At 76.3% G+C, this 22,034-nt stretch overlaps 2 protein-coding genes across 5 annotated transcripts; one reads left to right on the forward strand and one right to left on the reverse strand.

Annotated features, from left to right (window-relative positions):
- Nucleotides 1–1,108: 1,108 nt before the first annotated feature.
- On the reverse strand, nucleotides 1,109–6,672 carry PCGF1 (polycomb group ring finger 1). 4 transcript variants are annotated; one of them, XM_082314792.1, is made up of 9 exons: nucleotides 6,548–6,672; nucleotides 4,658–4,763; nucleotides 4,267–4,419; nucleotides 2,986–3,057; nucleotides 2,734–2,842; nucleotides 2,172–2,205; nucleotides 1,876–1,962; nucleotides 1,715–1,795; nucleotides 1,109–1,273 (listed from the first exon to the last, which is right to left on the reverse strand). In XM_082314792.1, the coding sequence occupies exons 1-9, from the start codon at nucleotides 6,641–6,643 to the stop codon at nucleotides 1,226–1,228; spliced, it is 786 nt and encodes a 261-aa protein (XP_082170918.1). In that variant the 5' UTR covers nucleotides 6,644–6,672; the 3' UTR covers nucleotides 1,109–1,225. The 4 variants fall into 4 exon arrangements, with proteins under 4 accessions (XP_082170918.1, XP_082170917.1, XP_082170916.1 ...); XM_082314791.1 differs by lacking the exon at nucleotides 6,548–6,672 and adding an exon at nucleotides 5,087–5,537; XM_082314790.1 differs by lacking the exons at nucleotides 1,109–1,273; nucleotides 6,548–6,672 and adding an exon at nucleotides 5,087–5,537 and having other exon boundaries at nucleotides 1,508–1,795; nucleotides 1,876–1,959.
- Nucleotides 6,673–17,493: 10,821 nt separating this feature from the next.
- Nucleotides 17,494–21,536, forward strand: TLX2 (T cell leukemia homeobox 2; the record flags this gene model as incomplete). Its single annotated transcript, XM_082315260.1, has 3 exons — nucleotides 17,494–17,890; nucleotides 20,298–20,535; nucleotides 21,320–21,536. 3 exons carry the CDS (start codon nucleotides 17,494–17,496, stop codon nucleotides 21,534–21,536), a joined length of 852 nt encoding a protein of 283 aa, XP_082171386.1.
- Between the last annotated feature and the right edge of the window lie 498 nt (nucleotides 21,537–22,034).

A 22,034-nucleotide genomic window follows, 5' to 3' on the forward strand; every position in this document is an offset into this window, starting at 1 on the left:
GGCGCTGCTGCCTGCCCGCTGCCTGCCCGCTGCCTGCCCCAGCGTGGGATGCCCAGCTCTGGGGGCGAGGGTGGGAGCAGAGGGGCTGCGGCTGCCTGCGCCAGAGCTGCCGGCACCGGCGAGCCCTGGCAGCTGCGCGGCACGGCCAGGCACCGTCATCGCTGTGCCGGGGGGACGGAGCAGGGCCGGGGCTCCCCAGCAGGACCAGGGGCTGTGGGCACATCCCGCCCAGCTTCGGGCCACCCCTCCGGGGGCAGCCGGCGCCCCGTCCCCAAGCCCTGCGCCGTGGCCAGGGCCCCTCCGGAGCCGCTTTCCCGGGAGGGCCAGGGCCAGCAGAGACGGCACCTGTTCCTCGGCCAGGAATAGGGGCCGCAGCCGCCAGATCGTGTTTGCGGTGCCCGGGTGAGGGGAGCGCGTCCCAGCCCTGCACCGGGGGGACCCCCAAGCCGCCCCGTGCCAGCAGCTGGGCCCAGGGCTGCTCCACGTCCGACCCCCCCGCAGCGCTCCGGCAGCGGCCCAGATGGCTGCGATATTGTCCCCACAATAGCGGGCTAATTAGGCAAGCACTGGGGAGCAGGGGGGGCCGCCCCGTCCCCCCCCAGCTCAGGCAATCAAAGGGCCCATGACTTTATTACGGCTCATTATGCGCAGGCGGCGGGGGGCGCGGGCTGCGCCGAGGCGACAGGCGTGTTATTTCCCCATCACTCCTCATTGGGATTCTGGCACCGGCGGCGGCGCGGGGGGGCCGGGACATGCGCCAGGCAGCCGTGACGGTGATTAATCTGCCGAGCGCCCGCACAACTGCGCTGGGCCGAGGGGCTGCGCGCCCCCGCCCCGGCACTGCGGCGCGGTGGGGGAGGGGAGGGGGCTGCACCCCCCCCACCGCCGCACCCGCTGCGGACCCCCAACAGCCCAGCCACCCCCCCAGTGCTGCCCCTGCTCCCCAGGGCCCCCCAGCACCCCCAGGGCTCGGCCGCTGCCCAGCCGGTGCTGCACCCCCCAGCCCTGCGCTCCCCCCGCGCAGCCCCGCTCCTGGAGGACCCTCCCCCAACCCCCCCCAGCCCCAGCCGAGCTCCCCCAGGAGGGAGGGGGGACCCGTGGGGGGTTTTCCACAGTTTTATTCAAAAAATAAACTCGAGCAGGAGGGGTATTAAGTTAGGGGGAGCGGGGCGGGGGGCACGGGAGCAGGGCTGCGCTCCGGGGGGGCAGCGCCCGCCCCCAGCCCCTACCTCCTCCTCTCCTTGATGCTGTAGTGCAGCAGGAGGGGCGCGGGCTGCAAGGCAAGGAGGGGGGTCAGGGCGGCCGGGACCCCAGCCCGGGGCAGGCACCCCGTACCCCAGCCCGGGCCCCCTCCCCGAACGGGCCAGCCCCAGGCAGCCTGGAGCCCCCCGGGGCTGCACCGTGAACTTGTCCAACCCCTTCTGGGACCCGCCGCCCTCCTGACCCGTGCGGGAACCGCGGGCCAGGCCGGCGGCGGGGCGGCCGTGGGCGCCCCGGGTCGCCGCTCCAGCGAGCGACATTAATCATCCTCGATTCACCGATTCCCCGCTCCGCTGCCGCGTCCTCGGCACAGCGCTGCCCCGAGCCGCCTCCTGGGGAGGTTCCCCCCACCGGACCCGGCCGAGCCCCCCAGCCCGGGATGGGGGCAAAGCCCCCGAGGCGGGGGCCGCAGCGGCGCGGGCGGCGGGCGCCCGTCCCACCCGGGGGCACCCACCTTGCCGAACCAGCGCGAGAGCCAGAGCTGCTTCATCGTCATGTGGTCGGGGAGGGCCTCGTTGTTGAACAGGATCTGCACCTACGCACAGGGAGGCTGTGTCGGGGGGCCCCGCGACCCCCACCCGGGGCCCGGGACCCCCGCCCTGCCCCCAGACTCACGTGCTGCAGCGGCAGCCCCAGGCGGTGGCACAGGACCCTCCGCAGGTGCCGGATCTGCGCCCGCACAGAGCATCTCACGTATTTCTGCTGCAAGGGGCAGAGCGGGTCAGGGGGCTGCGGGTGCCCCCAGCCCCGCGGGACCAGCGGCGAGGCCCCAGCTCCCCTCTGCCCACCCCGCCTGGGACCCCACGCACCAAGCCGAGCCCGGAGCAAGAGCTGTGGGGCCAGGTCTGGGCAGAGCCCGGGGGCTCGGGGCCCGGTGAACCGGCAGGGCGGCCGCACGGACCCCCGCTCACCTGCAGCACGGCTTTGCTCTTGTCCTTGCTGGAGCTGCGGAGGGAAGAGAAGGGGCAGCCTGCCAGCTCCGGCACAGGGAGGCGGGGGGCCGTGGCCGTACCCCCTGCCCCTTCCCTGGGCACGGCCTGGTGCAGAGGAGCGAGGTGCCCCAGGCGGGGTGCCCCCCGCCCGCCCGCCCGTCACGCGCGCGCGGGGCCGGCACGCCGGCCGGGGCTGGCAGCTGAGCTGCAGCCATCGATCCCATTACAGCCCCCAGAGCCGCTGCTTATTGACTTTGCTGTCGGAGCCGGCAGGCAGCTGCGCAGCGCCCGCCCCAGCAGCTATTAACGCTGGCAGCCGCCGGGCAGGGCTGCGGCCAGGGGGGACACGGAGCTGGGGCAGCTCCAGAGGGGCGGCGGGAGCCCCCCCAGCTCGGCCGGGTCCCCTTTCCACCAGGGCCACCAAGATGGGGGCACGGGACGCCGCTACGCCCGGTGCCACCCCCGGCCCCCCGCCCCACCACGCCCAGGGGCAGGGGCTCTGCCGGCGTCCCGCAGCCCTGCCTGCGCCGCCGGCACTCACCTCTGCTTCTCCAGGCAGAGCGAGACGTGCTCGTCGTAGCGGAAGTAGTGGGCGCGGGAGTGATCGAAGGTGCTGTAGGGGAGCCCCATGGGGTCGCCCCCAACCGTGTCTGGGGAGACGCGGGGAGGGGGCAGGAGTCAGCCCGCCTCCGCCCTGCCGGCACCGCCCGAGAGATGCCGCAGCGAGGCCCCCCCCGCTCTCCCCCAGCTGGTTGCCCCCGGGCCCCTCCGCGCGGCCCCCGAGCGTGCCCACCCTCGCTGCTGGGCTGCGTCACCCGGTCGAGGCCGCGGGACTGGTAGAACTCTCGGATCCTCTTCTCTTCACCTGCGGGCGAGAGGCCGGCGCTGCTCAGGGGCAGCCCTTCGCCCCACGGCCCCCACGGCCCATCACGGGCGCCCAGAGGCAGGGGTCCCCGCGCTGCCCCCAGCCCGTCCCGCTGCTCCGACCTCGGCTTGGCAACGCAGCCGACCGCCGGCAGCTCTGGTGCTGCCAGACGCCCAGACCCTCCTCCCCCGTTCGCCTCCTCTGTGCCCCTGGGGGTCTTCACCAAGCCCCTGCCGCGGGCCGGGGGTCCCTGTCCCCATCCCTGCTCTCGTCGTCCCTCACACCTTTCCCCGCTTTCCCCCGTCTCCACCGTGGGGCAGGGGCGTGGGGCCCATGCTGCGCGTTTGCTGTGCCCCCCCATCCAGCCCAGGCCTCCCTCCCTCCACGGCAGCGGCGGGCTGACATTTCCAGAGGTGTCCCCAGCGCCGTCCCCATCCCCGTCCTGAGTGACAGTGGCTAATCTCGAGCCCACCGCTGCGCCTGCGGCGCGGGGGCTGCCCTCCCCGCGCGCTGTTTTGCATTCACCACCACCGACTGTCGGTTCATCGCGCCGTCACTCAGCGCCTGGCCCCAGGGACGCTGCTGGTGGAGGCAGCCCCGGCTCGCGCAGCTCCCGTCCCCGCGGCCCAGCCCCGCCGTGCCGAGCGCGGCTGCCTGCCGGAGCCCGAGTGCCGAGAGCTGGGTAAACCCACCCCGACGAAGCACCCACGCTCCGCACCCCGTCCCTGAGCGCAGCGGCCCAGCCCTGGGGAGCCGCAGCCTCTCCACGCGCCGGCATGGCCGAGGGGAAGGTGCAGAGCCCCAGCACCGGCGCAGCTGGAGCCGCCCGCGGGTCCCCGCACCTGAACCTCCCAAACTGCGCGGTGCCAGCGCCGAGCCCCCCCCTCGCTCTGCTCCCCGGGCACGGTCCCCGCAGCCCCCTGACACCCGCCTCCGCGAGCAGGGGCCGTTTGTCCTGCCTTCTTCCTCGCTCTACAACCGGTTTGACACGGCAAGATGTGTCTCTCGTCCCAGCCAGGCTCTGGCAGCCGCCACGGAGGTGGCCAGCAGCATTTTGAAGACCCTGACCCACGGACAGAGCCTCCCCCACCCAGCAGGGAGGTGCCCTCCGACAGCACCTGGTTCTTCCCTGGGCCCTTCCCCACATCGCTCTGCAAGACACCGGTGCCAGGCACGCCGGGTCCTGCCCGCGCCGCCGCAGACACTCACTCTCCTGCAGGCCGGGCACCAACTTGTAGACGATGTCCTGCATGACGCGGTCCAGCTTGAGGTTGAGCAGCGGCTGCGTCTCGTGGATCTTGGTGTTGCACATGGGGCAGTACTTGCTGGTCTGCAGGTACTTGACGATGCAGCTCTTGCAGACTGCGGCCAGAGGGAGGGGGCGTCGGGGGGGCCGGGGCGGTGGCACGGCCCCACGCCCCCCGGCAGCCAGCGGTGACTGGCGGGACGCGTCCCCCTCGGCCCCGCAGGCAGGAGCCGCGGTGCCAGGGCAGCGCTGGACGCGCCGGCGGGCAGGGGAGGCTCTGCTGGCCCCGGCGCGGGGGGACCCCACGGGACCCCGCAGAGCGCGGGCGGCTGCCGCCACCGCGCGGGGACTCACACGTGTGCAGGCACTCGGTGATGGTGGTGGCGTCGATGAAGTAGCCGGCGCACAGGCAGCACACGATGTGCTCGTTCAGCTCCTTCATCTTCACCTTCACCTCCTCCTGCGGAGACACGCCACCGTCACCCGGCCCGGCACCCTGCGGGGCACCCCGCGCCACCCGGCCCCGCCGCCCCAGGCTCTTGCCCTCCGCAGCAGCCCCCGCCTGCCCCACAGAGCCCCTGCCTGCCCCACGGCCAGCGGGAGCCCCGGGGACGCTGGGGCGGGTCCCCCAGGGGCAGCACGGCGGGGGGAACACGGGGCTGCGGGCAGCTCCCGCCCCCGCCCGGGCGGAGGGACCCCCAGGGCGACGCAGGGGACCCGGCTCCTGGGGCAGCGGCCCCGAGAGCCGCCCCGTGCCCAGCCTCGCCCCGTGCCCCAGCTCACCCACGGCCTCGCCCCAGGGCCCGGCCTCGGGGCCCGGAGCAGAGCTGCCACCATGACGGGGCGGGGGACGGGACTGGGGCAGGCCCCTCTGCGGGGCCCAGCGCCTGCAGGGATGGGGTCACCGGCCCTGACAGCCCCACAGAGCCCAGCCCAGCCCCAGAGCCCAGCCCAGCCCCGCCCCGTCCCGTCCCGTCCTGTCCTGCCCTGCCCTACACAGCCCAGCCCCAGAGCCCAGCCCAGCCCCATCCTGTCCTGTCCTGCCCTGCCCTACACAGCCCAGCCCAGTCCTGTCCTGTCCTACCCTACACAGCCCAGAGCTGAGCCCTGCCCAGCCCAGCCCCAGAGCTGAGCCCAGCCCTGCCCTAGAGCCCAACGCTAGAGCCCTGCCCTACCCTACCCAGTTCAGCCCTAGAGCTGAGCTGAGCCCAGTCCTGTCCTGCACTACACAGCCCAGCCCAGCCCTAGAACCCAGCCCAGCCCTACCCTACATAGCCCAGCCCCAGAGCTGAGCCAAGCGAAGCCCTGCCCAGCCCAGCCCTGCCCAGCCCCAGAGCTGAACCCAGCCCCAGAGCCCAGCCTAGCCCTGCCCTACTCTCCACAGCCTAGCCTTGCCCAGCCCAGCTCCAGAGCCCAGCCCAGCTCCAGAGCCCAGCCTCAGAGTCAAGCCCAGCCCAAGAGCTGAGCCTAGCCCTACCCTACACAGCCCAGCCCCAGAGCCGAACCAAGCCCTGACCTACACTACACAGCCTAGCCCCAGAGCCCAGCCCAGCCCAAACCCAGAGCCCAGCCCAGCCCAAACCCAGAGCCCAGCCCCAGAGCCCAGAGCCGAGCCCAGCCCCAGCGCTGAGCCCAGCCCAGTCCAGCCCCAGCCCCAGCCCAGCCCCAGAGCTGAGCTGAGCCCAGCCCAGCCCCAGCGCTGAGCCCAGCCCAGCCCAGCCCCAGCCCCAGAGCTGAGCCCAGCCCAGCCCAGCCCCAGCCCAGCCCCAGAGCTGAGCCGAGCCGAGCCGAGCCGAGCCCAGCCCCAGCCCCAGATCTAAGCCCAGCCCAGCCCAGCCCCAGATCTAAGCCAAGCCCAGCCCAGCCCAGCCCCAGCCCCAGCCCCAGCCCCAGCCCCAGCCCCAGCCCCACAGCCGAGCCCAGCCCAGGGCAAGGCTTAAATCACCTCTGCCCCACCCCGTGCCTGGCCCCGCCCCCTGCCATTGGCCCCGCCCCCTAACCCACGCCCCGCCCACGCCCCCACCCCGTGCTCCCGCCCCCACCTGCGCCCCGCCCCACCTGGCCCCGCCCTCCCCCCGCGCGCCCCGCCCCCGGCCCCGCCCCCCGCGGCGTGGGCGGCCCGGCGCATGCGCGGAGCGGCCGCACGGCGCCTGCGCGGCCCCGGCGCCCCCCGGGCGGCGGCGCGGCCCCTCTTCCGCCCACGCATGCGCCGGGCCGCCGCCGCCGCCCGCCGCCGCCGCTCGCCTCGTTCCGGAGCGGGTCCATCTTGTAGACGGCCTGGAGCTGGTTCCGCAGCCGCATGGCGATCGCCATCGGGCCCCCCTGAGGAGGCGACGCCATCTTAGAACCTCCTCCGCCTCCCCGCGCACTTCCGGGTTCGGGGCGGGGCCGCCGCCGCCGCCCGCGCCCTGACTACGGCTCCCGCCGCGCCGCGCGCGCCGCCGGGCATGCCGGGAACGGGCGGGCCGGCGCAGAGCGCGGCCGCCGCCTGCTGGCCGCGGCGGGGAGCGCGGCCCCGGCGCTGAGCCCGGCCCCGGGGCGCTCGGCGGGCCCGGACCACCGAGCCTGACCCCCCGGCAGAGCGGGCCCGGGGCCAGCGGGGACCCGCCGGGCCTCCGGGGAGCGGGGCCCCCGCCCGTGTGCGGCTCCGGCCCCGCGGGACCCGCTTGGGGGGCGGGCGTACCCGCCGCCGCTGGCCAATGGCGGGGGGGCGCTCTCTTGACAGACCGCGGCCCCCGCCAATCGGAGCGGTCGCCGCCTGCGCGTGGTGCCGCCGGCCGCCGCCAGAGGGCAGCAGAGCACCGCGGGGAGCGGGGGCGGGGGGCTGCGCCGTCCGGGGGCCCCGGTCCGGGCTCGGCCCCCGGGGCCCCGCTGTCCCGGGGGTGGGAGCTGCCCCGGTCCGGGCTCGGCCCCCGGAGCCCCGCTGTCCGGGGGTGGGAGCTGCCCCGGTCCGGGCTCGGCCCCCGGAGCCCCGCTGTCCGGGGGTGGGAGCTGCCCCGGTCGGGGCTCGGCCCCCGGGGCCCCGCTGTCCGGGGGTGGGAGCTGCCCCGGTCCGGGCTCGGCCCCCGGAGCCCCGCTGTCCGGGGGGTGGGAGCTGCCCCGGTCCGGGCTCGGCCCCCGGGGCCCCGCTGTCCGGGGGTGGGAGCTGCCCCGGTCCGGGCTCGGCCCCCGAGGCCCCGCTGTCCCGGGGGTGGGAGCTGCCCCGGTCCGGGCTCGGCCCCCGGAGCCCCGCTGTCCGGGGGTGGGAGCTGCCCCGGTCCGGGCTCGGCCCCCGAGGCCCCGCTGTCCCGGGGGTGGGAGCTGCCCCGGTCCGGGCTCGGCCCCCGGAGCCCCGCTGTCCGGGGGTGGGAGCTGCCCCGGTCCGGGCTCGGCCCCCGGGGCCCCGCTGTCCGGGGGTGGGAGCTGCCCCGGTCCGGGCTCGGCCCCCGAGGCCCCGCTGTCCCGGGGGTGGGAGCTGCCCCGCGGGCCCCGCTGTCCCGGGGGCCCCGGTCGGGGCTCGGCCCCCGAGGCCCCGCTGTCCGGGGGTGGGAGCTGCCCCGGTCGGGGCTCGGCCCCCGAGGCCCCGCTGTCCCGGGGGGTGGGAGCTGCCCCGGTCGGGGCTCGGCCCCCCGAGGCCCCGCTGTCCCGCGCGGGGGGGCGGCGGGGCCGTCCGGGGGCCGGGACCCGCAGCGCTGGGGCCGGGGTCCCCGCCGGCCGAGCGCCGTGCGGCCGCGGGCACCGTGGGCCCTGCGGGGGGCCGAGCCCGCCGAGTGCCGGAGCGGGAGCTGGAAGGGGCCGCGGCCGGCCCCGGGGTGCGGGTCCCCCCCGGGCAGCGACCCCGGGGGCCGCAGGGCCCGCACGGAGCCCGACGGCAGCCCCCTCCCCGGCGGGGCGGCACCGCTGCGGGGCCGGGGGGTGCGGGGGGCAGCGGATGGAAGGGGCTGGGCTGGGGGACCGGGGGGCAGGGGCTGGACCGGGTGCGGGGGCTGTACCGGGGGGCAGGGGCTGGACCGGGGTCAGGGGCTGGACCGGGGGTGCGGGGGCTGTACCGGGGGGCGGGGGCTGTACCGGGGGGCAGGGGCTGTACCGGGGGGCAGGGGCTGGACCGGGTGCGGGGGCTGTACCGGGGTCAGGGGCTGTACCGGGGGGCAGGGGCTGTACCGGGGGGCAGGGGCTGGACCGGGGTCAGGGGCTGGACCGGGTGCGGGGGCTGTACCGGGGGTGCGGAGGCTCTACCGGGGGGCAGGGGCTGGACCGGGGGGGCACGGGCTGTGCCGGGGCCGGGGTGGGGGTGGGTGCCGCCGGTGCTGGCGGGGCGGCGGGCGGCCTCCCTGGCGCAGCCCGCCGGAGCCTGGAGCCGCGCTAATGGGGGGTGATTGGATCAGGGCTCTGGAGGGGAAGGAGCGGCCCCGCTAATGCAAAGCAGAAGCCGTTAACGGCCGTAATGGCTCGTTATGGTTACGATTATTGCTCCAATCCCGAGCAACAAGTGCCGTCTGGGGAGACGGCGGGGGCAGCCGGCGCGGCGAGGCTGCGCGGCCCCCCCGGGACCCCGGCCCGCTGGGCGCAGGGGCGGCTGCTGCCGGGAGCAGGCAGGGGCGCACGGCGGGACCCCCGGCGGGACCCCCGGCGGGACCCCCGGCCGCCTGACCGGCAGCGTCCCCCCGCTTCGTCGGCTGAGCAGCCGCTCCCGGGGGCTCCCGGGAAGCGACTGAACGTTGGCGAAGCCAAAATGACGCCGTCCCACCGGCCTGGCCCAGGCAAGGCCCCGGCACGGAGCTCCTCGGCACGCAGCCGTGCTGCCAGCCCTGCTGCGGCACTGGCACCGCGCTGGCTGCCGTGGCCCAGCTGGGCAGGGGCATGGCCAGGGACTCCATCCAGCAGTGCCTGCAGGAGCAGCCTGGCTCGTCGGGCTGTGCCAGGGCCGTGATCTCCGCTCCCCTCCATCGAGTGTGCGGGGCCGGGGTGCCGCTGGCACAGCGGGCAATGGTGGCTGTGGCACCCGTGGCTGAGCTGGCACCGTCCCCGGCACCACCAGCCTCCCTGGCACGCCAACCGGCTGGCTGCGGCTGGCCCCCTTGCCTCGGGTGCACCTGGATGGGTCCCGGTCCCAGTCCCGGTCCTGGTCCCAGTCCTGGTTCCAGTCCGCTCAGCTCCTCCTGGTCCTGGTCAGAGCGTCGGCATCCCAGCCCCTGCCACCTCAGCTTCTCCAGGTCCCAGTCTGGCCAGTGTGGCCCAGTCCAGCTGGCCAGGCTGGCTCGGCCCCCCATGACTGACCGGAGCGGTTCAGCGTGGCCCTGTGCGATGCAGCCAGCACTGGCTGAGCCCCGGCGTGTCCCCCCGGTGTGTCCCCCCGGTGCCAGCCCCCCGTCCCTGCCTCCTGCCCGGGGCCAGGCATGGTGCGGGCCTGGGCTCCGGCACCCACAGCCCCTGCGCCCCAGGAGGGGACCCCACCAGAGCCATGTGGGCCCCCTCCCCAGTGCCGGGGCGCCCGTGGGCAGGGGTGGGCAGGACCAGCCCCCACCCCGGGGTGACCGCTGCCCACCCGCTGCCGGCCGGAGCCTGCCCGCCCCTCCAACCCGTCCTCGTCCTCATCCTCACCGGGAGGTGAGAAATGAGGCCGGGGCCGGGGTGACCCCTGCGTTTGGGGAGGGCCCGGCCCCATTTGTACCTGCCAGCAGCAGTTCCTGGGAGGGACGGCCGGGCTGGGGGCTGCGGGGGTCACAGCTGGGCCAGCACAGCCCTGGGGCAGGGCAGCATCGCTCACTGCCAGCGCCGCACCCGGCACCGGCACCGCACCCGGCACCGGCACCGGAGCGGTACCAGCACCACACTGAGCACCAACACCGCAGTGAGCGCTGGCACTGCAGCAGCACCGGCGCCACGTTGAACGCTGGCACCGCACCAAGCACCAGCACCCCGCTGAGCACCAGCACCACACCGAGCACCAGCACCACACTGCAGCAGCACCAGCCCTATGGAAAGCCCTGAGCACGGGCACCGCAGCGAGCGTTGCCTGCCCGCTGCCCAGCCCCACGCGCACCCTGTGCGTGCCCCTCGCACCCCCGTGTCCCCTCGGGCACCCCGGGTCCCGCTGGGCCGTGGCCCAGGCCAGCAGGACAGCCTGGTCGTGGCGGTGATGGTGGAGTGAGGCGGCTCTGCCGGGAAGGAAGGACCAACCCCCGGCGAGGGGGCTCCGGGCCAGGGACGGGCACAAGCACGGGGATGGGACCCTTCGCAGTTGCACCTACTGGTGCGCGTCCCTGCGGGACCCGCTCACGCCGGCACGGGGCTCCCCGCGCCCCACGCGCCCTCTCCTTGTTCACCCCCCATGCTCGCGGCAGCGGGTCCCCGCACGCCTGCACCCACCATCACCCACGCTGACACCACCGTTCATGTGCGCGAGCACGCATCCCACCCGCGTCCAGCCCCCCGCACACTCGCACCAGCGGAGCGAGCCCCCGGGCTGGGTGAGGTCTGGGGTCTGTGGGTGGCTCCGGCACCCCCCGGGTACAGGACCCCCGGGGACGAGGGGCTGCGGAGGGGCTGGGGGTCCCCCAGGGTGCCCACCCATGCTCCCTGCTGGTGTGGGGGCCGGGGTGCCCAGCAGCCAGCGCTCCCCAGGGCTGCGCTTGCCAGCCTGGCATGCGTGAGGCCGCGCAGCTCCATCTCTCCATAAATAATTAATGCCTGGGCGGCAGCCGGCACTTCTCCCAGCCTCAGAGAGGCTCCGGGGCCGGGCAGGCCGGTGCTTTTAGCAGAGACCTGCTCAAATATTCAGCTCCATTTCCGCTGCGGAGCTGCGCGGGGCCTGGGTGGCTCCTTCTGGTAAGCGCCTGCCGGGGGCTTTCCCGGCCGGGCCCCTTGTCGGGGCCGAGCGAGGCCAGGGCTGAGGCCGGACACACTCATGACCGCAGTGGGTGCAGGGCAGCAGTGCTCCGGCCACCCCGGGCCAGGCGAGGCGGGGGCTGCAGCCGGACCCGGCTCGGGGCAGCAGGGTGGGTGCTGCCCATGGGGAGCTGCCTGGGCAGAGCAGGGCCAGGGCGGCTGCCTGCAGGCAGGGACCCGTTGGGCAGCAGCAGGGCCACGCCAGCCTGCACGGCCCCGAGCCCCCACCCCGGGGTCACCCTGCCGTGGCCACTGGCCACGTCCCTCCACCCCGAGGCGGTCACACTGCACCTCAGACAGAACCGGGATCCCGTCCTGGTGTCCCTGTGGGGGAGTGCCCATGGCCAGAGCCACGGTCCCAGCCCCACACCGGCCCCACACCCCGGGTCCTGGCCCCGCGGGGGCTCCAGGTCCAGCGGGACCACGGCAGGGCTGGTGCCAGTGGGTCCCGTGGCCGGGCAGGGTGGGCAGGGTGGGCAGGGGGCCCGGCAGGCTGCGGCGCGGGCGGCCGGGGGGCTGGGCGGTTATGGACTGAACTCCTGCCTAATGCACCTGATTGGATTTGCAGAATCCAATTACCTGCCCTCGGCCTTTGATAACGAGGTTCTGAGCGACGGCTCCTGTCAACGGCCCCGCGGCAGCCACAGCCGCGGCCACTGGCACCCCGGCCCGTGGGGACGGGCAGCACCAGCACCCGCAGCCCTGTGCCGGACAGGACCCCCTGGCAGCTCCCCGGCCAGCGCCAGGCCCCAGGGGAGGCGGGGATGCGGCTTAGGGGTGTGGGCACCCCGAGGACCACCCGTCACGGCCGAGGAGCTGGGTGAGACAGGGACGTGCGGGTGGCTGCAGGGTGACACCGGCCCCGAGCTGCTGGGGGGTTGCTCCCCGCCAGGCATCCCCGCAGCTCCCTCAGGACCCCCTCCTGCTCCCTGCTCTGCCTCCCACCCCCTTCCCAGCGCCCCCCACGCCATCGCCCCGCTGAAGGCCAGGGGCTCGGCTGCCGCCCTGCTGGCGTCGGAGCCGGCCATGGCGGGTGCCCCCCACCCGCAGGGCTCCCCACGACCTCCGTCCTGCCGGGGAGGTGGGAACACGGGCACCGCCGCAGCCTCCCCGCTGCTCCGGCCCCTGCTCCCAGCCCGCAGGAGCAGCCGGAGCCGGGGCTGGCGGGGGGGGTTTGCAGGGTGGCTCGTGCTGCACCCCCAGCCCGGGCTCCCGGCACCCGCTGGGGCAGGGGGGCTGCCCGGACCCCCGGCTCCGCTGTCCCCACCCCCGGGGGCTGCAGCCTGGGGATGCCCGGCAGGCAGCAGCCCCCCAGCAACTCAGGGCCGGCGTCACCCTCCAGCCACCCGCGTGTCCCCGTCGCACCCAACTCCTCCCCGAGGACGCCGCGCAGACGCTGACGGCCACCGTGACGTCCAGCTGGGGCGGCTCCGGCCGTCGAGGCCCCGGGAGCCCGCGGTCCGGTCAGCGGGGCCGCCTCTCGCCGCGCACGGTGCTGCCCGCGCTGCCCCGGCAGCCGCAGCGGCCCCGTCCCGGCCCTCTCGGCGGGTCGGGGTGGGGAGCGCGCCCGCCGGCTGCCACCCGCATCACCCCGCGCACCCCGGCCCGGTGCCGGCGCCCACCCCGGGGCGGGCGGCGGGGGGCACCGGGAGTGTTTCATGCGGTTAAGAAGTGTCTGATTGAGGCAGGAGGCGCCAGCAGCTCCCCCGGGAGCCGCAAGCCAAGGACTGGAGGACCAAATGCAGGCTAAAGTAATCCAATCTGGGCTGGCTTCATCTAATTAGCCCAGAATTAACCCAGCAGCCAGAGAGGAGCTGACTGTCCCTACAGTTTGCCAGCGGGTTTGGGGGGAAGCGGGAGGAAGAAGGGGACGTCCAGCAGTAATGAGATTACGGGGGGGAGCGGGCGGGAGCGGGCAGCTTGGCAGCATCTTGCCGGTGGTAACGTGGGGCCCTTCCAGGCCTCCGCCGCTTAATTGCCGTGCGCTGGCCGGCGCGCGGGGAGCGGGCTGTCAGCGGTGAGGGGCAGGCAGGGACCCGTTTTAATAACTCCTGCCCCGGCAGCAACACCTGAGCCTGGCAGGAGTCCCCGCCGGGGACAGGGACACCGGCACGGCCAGCCTGCGGGGACACGGTGCTGTGAAGCCGCGTGGCTGCATCGGCTGCGACCGGCAGCCCCAGGGCCGCAGGCGCCGCAGGCACGGCGGGGGACGGGGCGAGGGGCTGGGGGGCTGCAGGAGCCCCGGCGGTGCCCGGGGTGGCTGCAGGGATGGGCGGTGACACCGATGGGACCCCCGTCGTGGAGTCTGGTGGGAGTCAGGCCCTGACGTGCCCACCCCCTGCTTCCCTGGTCAGCTGTGCCGAGGGCTGGGGTCCCGGGGCGGTGGGGGTGTCCTGGGGCGGTGGGATGCCGGGATGTAGCTCCGGAGGCAGCAGGGCCCAGTGTTGCGGTGGCCGCAGGCAGAGTCTCGTGGCCAAAGGCTGATTTCCTACCTGGAACCGGGCAAGCACCCCTTCTTCTGCCGTTTCCCCTCTGGCCATCCCTGCCACCCAGGTGCCAGGCCACGCTCCTGCCCCGGCGTGGGGACGCATCCCCTGTGCGCCGCGGGGACCCCCAGGCCCAGCCCCACAGGGCGGGAGGGGGCGCACGCCGGGGGCCACGGGGGTGCGCACCGTGGCCGAGAAACGAGGAGCAGTTTGTGCCGGTGCGCTGGGTGGTCCCAGCTCTCCCAGTGGGGGTGCGTGGGGGTCCCCCTGCCTGAGGCCTCGCTGGCTGCACGGTGCCAGGCTGGGGGCAGAGCCGGGGGCCAGGACCCTGCCTGGCCCCCCCACCTCGGGCGGCTCTGAGGACGCCGGGAGCAGGTGTGGGGAGACGGCCTCGTCCTGGCTGCTGGTGGCCTGAGGGTCACTGGGCAGACAGGGCCAGCGGCACGAGGAGCTGACAGCAGGGGACCCCGGGGGTCCCTGGAAGGGTGACCCCCTGCACCCAGAGCTGGGGTGGCACAGGGCTCGCCGACTCTCCCAGCACCCTCAGCCCTTCCCCGCGAGCCCTCGGGGCTCTCCCTGCCCTGCGCATCCTGGGGCGGCCCTAACCGCGGTGCCGGAGGGAGCCGGGCAGGGGGGTCTGCCCCAGCCGAGGGGCTGCGCGTGGGGCCAGCCCCCCGCCTGCTGCTGCTGGCCCCAGCCCCCGGCCGCGGAGCCCTCCCGTCCTTCGAGAGCAAGTGCCCGGTGCTGGGGTCCCACCCTGAGCGAGGGTCAGGGCGAGCGCCCACCCGGCGAGGCCCCGGCTGGGGGTGCCGCCTGGCAGACCCCCGTGGGCGCGGGGCGGACCGTGGCGCAGGCAGGCGCCGTGTGAGCCCGCGCCGCCCCCGGCCCCATCACCTGCCCCCCAATCCATCTCCTGGGACCGGCAGCATTCCAGCCCCTGGGCACGGCAAACATCTGCCTCCTGCTCCAGGTTTAATTAACCTGCTGCCGCCTCCCTCCCCCAGCACCAGGCATTTCCTCCCCGCCACCGCTCCGGGCCGGGGCAGGCACCGACAGGGCCTGGGCCAACGCCAGCGCCAGCGCCAACGCCAGTGCCAACACCAGTGCCAGTGCCAGTGCTGGTTGCACCCCATGGGGCCACAGTGAGCCCCTCTGCCGCGGCAGGCCCGGAGCTGGTGGCTCTCTCCGGGTGGGAAAGCAGGTTTCTGCCGGCACCTGCTGGGCCGCAAGCAAGAAATGCTGGGAAACTCCCAGGGCTCAGCCCGGCAGGGCCCCCGGCAGCGCAGGGTCCCGGTGCCACAGGCCGGAGCGCAGCATCCCCCTCCCCTGCTGAGGGGCACGGGGACCCGCACCCCTGGCACGGGGCTCCCTGGGGAGCAGCAGGACGGGAAATGCCCCCGGCATGGAAAGGAGCAGCTCCGTGCCTGCCCGGCGCTGCGGTGGGATGAGGGCACGGCCACCTCGGCCCGGCACGAGAATCGGGCAGGGCAGCGTGAGCCCAGCCTGGGTGGGGATGGAAGTGTGTGTGCACGCGTGTGTGCCAACGCTGCGCAGCCGGGTCTGCGTACGCGTGCGTAGCTGTGCCGAAGCGTGAGGTGAGCGTGTTTGCACGCGCCGGTGCCGCGTGTGCCGGTGTAGCTGTGCAGCGCCCTGGGGGACGTGCGTGTGTGTGTGTGAGCGTGTGTACGCGTGCCCCCGTGCTGCACGGCGTGTCTGCGTGCGTGTGCAGCTGTGCCGCAGGCTGCGCGTACACACGCGTGTGCAGGCAGCTGTGCCCCGCTGGGGGGGTGTTGGTCCCTCGCCACCCCACGCCGCGGGTGAGCGTGCGCCCCGTACGGCCCTGGGCGCCCGTGGCCCCGGAGGAGCTGCGGGTGCGGGACGGTCGCCCCACGCTGCAGCAGGCCCGGCTGCGCCCGGGGCCAGCCGGTGCCCCCGGTGCGTGCGGTGCCCCCGGTGCGTGCGGTGCCCCGGGTCTGCCTGGTGCCCCCGGGACGTGCGGTGCCCCCGGGGTGCGGCAGCTGCAGCTCCCGGGGCTGCCGTGATTTACAGGCGCAGGCCCCGGTAATGTCATTTACCCCAGACCGGTGGCGCCAGGGTGGCCGGGCGGCCGCCCCCCCGCCGGCCCCTGCCCCGGAGCCGTGACCCGCCGCCCCGAGCCGCTGCCCGCCCGGGAGCCGGGACCCCCAGCCCGGGAGCCGCCGGGACCCACCCGCGGGGCCGCCCCACAGCCGGACCCACCGCTCGCCGCGCGGCTGTCGCGATAGTCGCCGGGAGGCCCGGGCCGCGCTGCTCGCCGCTGGCCGTTACCGGTGGGGCCGCAGCCGGGCCCCCTCCTGCGAGCCAGGTACGAGCGTCCCGACGGGGCCGGTCCGGGCTCTGTGCCCGGGAACGGCGGGCCGGGGGGACCGGGATCCATCGGCCGGGGGGACCGAGATTCGTACCCGGGAACGGCGGGTTAATAGGAACCGCGGCTCCGCGCTACCGGGAACGGCGGGTCCGTGGGAACCAGAGTCCGTGCCCCTGGAACGGCTGGTCGGGGAAACCGGGACCCGTGCCCCGGGAACGGCGGGTCCGGGGGACCGGGATCCATCACCCGGGAAGGGTGGGCTCGGTGGAAACGGGATCCGTGATCAGGGAACGGCGGGTCCGTGGAAAACGGGGTCCGTGCTACCGGGAACGGCGGGTCCCGGGGAAACGGCATCCACGACCCGGGAGCGGCGGCTCGGCGCAGCTGGGGTCGGTGTCCCGGGAACGGCGGGTTCCTGGGAACCGGGGTCCGCGCTACCGGCAACGGCGGCTCGGGGGAACCGCGGTCCGCCCGGGAGCGGCGGCTCGGGGCGAGCCCCGGGTCCGTGCCCCGGGAGCGGCGGCTCCGGGGACCGCGCGGGTCCGTTCGCTCCGGGGTGGGCGGGCTCGGTGCGCCCGGAGAGCGGCGGCTCCGGGGAACGAAGCCTGCGCGCCCCGGCAGCGGCGGGCGTGGCGCCGGTCCGTGCGCCCCGGGATAACGGCGCCGGGGCCGGGCCCCGCTCCGTGCGCCCCGGGACGCGCAGCCGCCTGCGCCCGGGAGGGCGGGGGGTCCCCGGCTCCGCCTCGGCCGGGCGAGCGGCGGCCCCGGCCCCGGCGCGCTGGGCGCCCCGACGCCACCGGAGCCTCCGACGGGGCCGCGGGCGGGGCCGGGGCGCGGAGAGGCGCCGGTAGCGCGGCGGCTCCGCCGGGCCCCGCGCCGCCCCTCCGTTGCCGCGAGCCGGGGGACGTGCGGCGGCTGCCGGGGCGGCGGGGAACCGGGCCGGGGCGCGGCGGGGCCGGGGGGCGTCCCGGGGCCGGGCGGGGCGCCGAGCGCTCGGGGCCCGACGGGCCGGGCCGGGCGCCCCGGGGCCGCGGCGGAGCCGGAACGGGAGCGGGAGCCCCGGCGGGGCGGGGGCCCGGGGCCGCGGCGGGGGCGGAGGGGGGTGGGGGGGGGGAGGCCCGGTGGCGGGGCGTGGCCCCGGGATGCGCGAGCCCCCGCCCCCGGGGGCGCGGGGCTGTCAATCACGGGGCGCGGCCGCCAATCAGGGCGCGGGCGGCCGGGATTTTGGCAGGTCCAGATGGAGCGGGGCAGAAAAGCGCGCGCCGCCGGGGCCCGCCGCGCACCCGCGCTCCCGCGCCGGGGCCGCCAGCAGCCGCGGGCCATGCCCCGCTCCCGGCCGCTGCCCCGCAGCCTGCCCCCGACCCCGCCGCCGCCCCCGGCCCTGCCCCGGGCCCGCGGCGGCCGCCCCGAGCCAGCCGCCCCCGCTCCCGCCGCCCCCCGCCGCCCCCCGGCCATGCCCGCGCCCCGCCGGCTCTGAGCGCGGCCGGGCGATGGAGGCGGCGGCGCTGGCGCGGGAGGGCGGCGGCCAGGGCCCCCCGCCCCACGAGCCCATCAGCTTCGGCATCGACCAGATCCTCGGCGGCCCCGAGCCCGCGGGCGGCGGAGCGGGGCCGGCCCGGGCGGCGGGGGAGCCCGACTACGGGCTCTACGGCGGCGGCTACGGCCCCGCCTGCTCGCTCGGCTCCTACAACCTCAACATGAGCATGAACGTGAGCGTCAACGTGACCCCCGCGCCCGCCGCGCCGCCCGCCGGGGTCATCCGCGTCCCGGCGCACCGGCCCGCGCCCGCCGCGCCGCCCGCCGCGCCGCCGCCGGTGCCCGGGCTCTCGGGGCTCACCTTCCCCTGGATGGAGACGACGCGCCGCATCGCCAAGGACCGGCTCTCAGGTGAGCGCCGCGGGCCGCCTGCCGACGGCTCCCGACGGCTGCGGTGGCTCCGGTGGCTCCGGCCGCTCCGTCGGCGGGGCCGGGCCGCGGTGGGCCGGGGGCCGTGCGCTCCGCCGCCTCCCGCAGCGCGGGGTCCTCTCCCGCCGCCCGCCCCGCTCCGCTCCGCCGGGCGCCGCCGTGCCCCGGGCCGGGCTCCCGCCGCAGCGGGAAGCGGCCGCCGTCGGGGCCCGCCGAGAGCGGCTCGGGGCCGGCGCAGCCACCGGCGGCTCCGCCGCGGTCCCGCTCCGGCTGCCGGCGGCTCCGGGCAGGGGCCGGGCCGGGGTCCGGCTCCGAGAGGCCGCGCCGTGCTCCGGCCCCGGGCTCCGCTCCGTGTCCGGTGCCTTCCCTGGGCCCGGGGGCAGCGGGTGCCGGCTCCATCCCACCCGTAACGGGGAGGCTGCCCGGGGCCGCGGGGCAGCGGCTGTGTCGGGAGCGGGGTGCGGGGACCCGCCATGGGGCTGCGGGGCAAAACCCGCCTGGGCTGGGGAGGAGGCGCCCCCGTCCCCTGCGCCCCCGTCCCCTGCGCCCCGGGGAGGGGCAGGCGGGGGGCTGTGGCGGGGCTCAGACCCACCCGTGCGGGGCCGGGTGCCGGGCAGGAGGTGCCGGTGCCGTGGGAGAGGCTGGGGCTGGTGTGTGCCGGGGCCGGGGAGGATGGGTGGCGATGCAGGCGTCGGGGAGGCGGTGCGGGGTCCCGGTGCTGCCGACGGGGCCAGGGGCTGAGCGCCTGTGGTGGGGGCTGGAGCACCCAGTGCTGGGGCGAGGATGCCGATCGCTGCACCCCAGAGAAGGTGTGGGGTGCCGCAGTTGGATTGCTGGGTGTGGGGGCTGCGTGCCGGGCGCACGCGGGTGCCGGGGAGCTCTGGCCTGGCTCGGCTCAGCTCGGCTCTTTCCCAAGATGGCGGCGCTGCCACGTCCACAGCGCGCGGCTCCATGCAGGGACGAGGCCGGGGGCTGCGCGGGGCCGGGGGCTGAGCGCCGGCTATGGGGGCTGCTGGGGCCATGTGGGGCGGGAGGCCGGGGGCGGCGGGGGCCCAGCCCAGGCGCCAGCAGAGCCGGGTTCGCCTCCTGGCCCACCCCGCCATCCCGGCGGTGACGAAGCACCGTCCCCGCGCAGGGGCGGCAGGTGACGTCCCCGTCTCCTGCCTGGCGCCAGTGGCGGGTGGACGAGGCGGCCCCTCCCCGGCACGGGGTCTCCCAGCCGCGGCCATCACTCAGCGCTGCCGGCCTTGGGGTGGTCTGCAGGCTGTCGGCATCTATTCCCGGCGAGGGGCCGCCCTGCGCGGGGCGGGGGCGCGAGGGCCTCCGTCCCCCCGACTGCGCGGCTCCACCTGCGTCAACCGCGTCCGCCCCCGCCGGCGGGCAGGCTGGCCTCCTGCCCGCGCTGCCTGCCTGGGTGCTGGCAGGAGGGAGGGTCCGGCCTCACGGAGAGGGTCTGCTGGGCGCCAGGCTGTCCCTGGGGCTGCCGTGGGTCTGCCCCCGCAGGCACGGGGTGCTGGGGCCCCATGGCAGCCCCATGGGCCCGGCCACGTGCAGCCCTGCCCATGCGGTGCCGGTGACGGCGAGGGCCGTGGGGCCGTGGCTCAGCCGTGGGCCGCCGGCAGAGCAGGAGGGGAGCGGGAGCTGGGTGCTGCGCCCCGGCCGAGCTCTCGCCTTCCTCCACACCCCTTCGCTGCCCTCACGCTCCCCGTGGCTCTGGCTGCGGCCGCGTCCAGGGCTGGGATGCGGCACGCCGGCCTCGCCGGCCCCGGCTTACAGCCTGGCCGTGCAAGGACAGCCCCTTGCCTGGCCCCCGTCACTCGGGCGCTGCTGGAGGGAGATGTCAGCCACCTCCTGGTGGCTTCTGGGGCCCTGTCCCCTCCCCGGGAGGGCTGGGAAGCCCCGGCAGCACTGCGGAGGCTCCTCTGGGGCTGCGGCAGGGCTCGGCGCGAGGGGAAGGGTGGGTTTGTGCTGCCGGGAGCCTCGCCGGCCCCATGCCGGCCCTGGGACCGGGGCCTGCCCAGCCCCCCCGCCGGCCCCGGTCCCCACCCGCTGGGCTGGGGGAGTGATCCGGCTGTGGTGATGGGGACGGGCCCTCCCGCCACGTCTTGAGCTGCCCTGCGCGTCCCTGGGCTGTGGGAGCGGGTGGGCATGACTCGGGGTCTCCTCCTCCCCTCCTCTCTGCCAGAGACTGCTGGTGGCCCCCCTGGAGCTCCCCGTCCCCCCATCCCCCAGCATCCGAGCATCCCCCCCAGGCTCCCCGGCTGTGCCCGCTCCTGCCTTGCCCTCAGCAGGGGCTCTGCCTGGCCCCTGCCCGCGCAGCAGCAGCGATGGGCAGGGTGCTCTGCCCGTGGCTCCCCTGAGCAGCCCCTCACCCCCTCTCTGCCCGCAGCCGCGCTGTCGCCCTTTGCGGCGACCCGGCGGATCGGGCACCCCTACCAGAACCGCACGCCTCCCAAGCGGAAGAAGCCACGCACCTCCTTCAGCCGGGTGCAGATCTGCGAGCTGGAGAAGCGCTTCCACCGCCAGAAGTACCTGGCCTCGGCCGAGCGCGCCACCCTGGCCAAGGCCCTCAAGATGACGGACGCCCAGGTCAAGACCTGGTTCCAGAACCGCCGCACCAAGTGGAGGTAACGGGGCCGGCCCCAGGGCGGCCGCCGCAGCTCCGACCCCCTGCCTCCCTCTGGCAGCCACCCCCCACCGCGGCTGTGCCCCCCGGGAGAGGCTGGGCCGGGCGAAGTGGGGTGCCCATCCCTGCTGCATCCCCTGTGCTCGGCCGGGTGAGGCACGGCGGTGCCGAGGGAGGGACGGGCTGCAGCGCAGGGGCTGTGGGGCATTGCCGCACTGGAGCACGGCAGTGCTGGCAGCAGGATGGGCTGCGGGCAGAGGCGACGGGGCGTTGCTGCATCAGTGCACAGGGGTGCCGAGAGAGGGTCAGGGCTGTGGGGTGGAGGCTGTGGGGCAGTGCCACACCGGCACACAGCGGTGCTGGCAGCAGGACAGGGCTGCAGGGCACTGCCAGATCGGTGCAGAGCAGTGCTGAGAGGGACAGGGCTGCAGGGCAGAGGCTGCAGGGCACTGCCAGACCGGTGCAGAGCGGTGCTGAGACGGACAGGGCTGCAGGGCAGAGGCTGCAAGGCATTGCCGTGCTGGCACACAACGGTGCAGAGGGATGGGGCTGCAGGGCAGGGGCTGCAAGGCATTGCCACGCCGGCACACAGCGGTGCAGAGGGACGGGGCTGCAGGGCAGAGGCTGTGGGGCATTGCCGCGCCGGCACACGGTGGTGCCGGCAGCAGGGTAGGCTGTGGGGTGAAGGCTGTGGGGCATCGCTGCACGGGCACACAGCGGTGCTGGCGGCGGGACGGGCCGCACACAGCAGCGGGGCAGTGCCGGACGGCCGTGTGTGCTGGCAGGAGGCAGACGGCGGAGGAGCGCGAGGCGGAGCGCCAGCAGGCCAACCGCCTGATGCTGCACCTGCAGCAGGAGGCCTTCCAGAAGAGCCTGAGCCAGCCGCTGCCCCAGGACCCGCTCTGCATGCACAACTCCTCCCTCTACGCCCTGCAGAACCTGCAGCCCTGGGCTGAGGACAACAAGGTGACGTCCGTCTCAGGGGTGGCCTCCGTGGTGTGAGGTCCCTGGGGAGCTGTGGACGTGCCGGGAGGCGGCGGTGGGAGCCCAGCGGGGTCTGAGCCCAACACCTCTGGTCCACGGCAGGGAGGGGGCTGCTGCTTCGCAGGAGCCCCCCCATCGGCAGCCCCCCCATTGGCAGCCCCCTCCCCGCCACAAGCCAGCCCCCTCGGGCCCCCCTCGGCCACCCCGTGGCTCCGGGTGGGTGGACGTGCCCCTGCGGTCGGACTCAAAGCTCTGCCGACCCCTGCCTGGAGCACCGCTGTGGGCAGCCCCTTGCCCGGACCCCCTGGGGAGCCCAGGGCTGGGCCCCCGCACCCCCCGGGCCTCTGCACGTCCAGCCCCCCCTCCCCAGGGCCCCCCGCTCCGGGGGCAGCTCCTCGGGTGGTCCCTGCTCAGGACCTGCTGCCCACCCATCAGCAGCTCTCCTGGCCGGGCCAGGCCCGCTCCCCCGGGGCGGCTGCAGCCCCCAGCCCACCCAGGGCCAGCCGAGCGGGGCGT

Source organism: Platalea leucorodia (assembly GCF_965183815.1).
Source record: "Platalea leucorodia genome assembly, chromosome: 6".
NCBI lineage: Eukaryota > Metazoa > Chordata > Aves > Pelecaniformes > Threskiornithidae > Platalea > Platalea leucorodia.

What these genes read in the sequence shown, in the direction of transcription:
- PCGF1 (XM_082314789.1), bottom strand. Translation starts at nt 5,332, where the DNA reads ATGGGGCTGGGCTGGGCTCTGGGGCTGGGCTGTGTAGGGCAGGGCAGG. An exon ending in CACCGAGTGCCTGCACACGT is followed by an intron (nt 4,420 to 4,657) that starts GTGAGTCCCCGC and finishes CTCTGGCCGCAG; the next exon opens with TCTGCAAGAGCTGCATCGTC. An exon ending in AGAGCAAAGCCGTGCTGCAG is followed by an intron (nt 1,963 to 2,171) that starts GTGAGCGGGGGT and finishes TGCCCCTTGCAG; the next exon opens with CAGAAATACGTGAGATGCTC.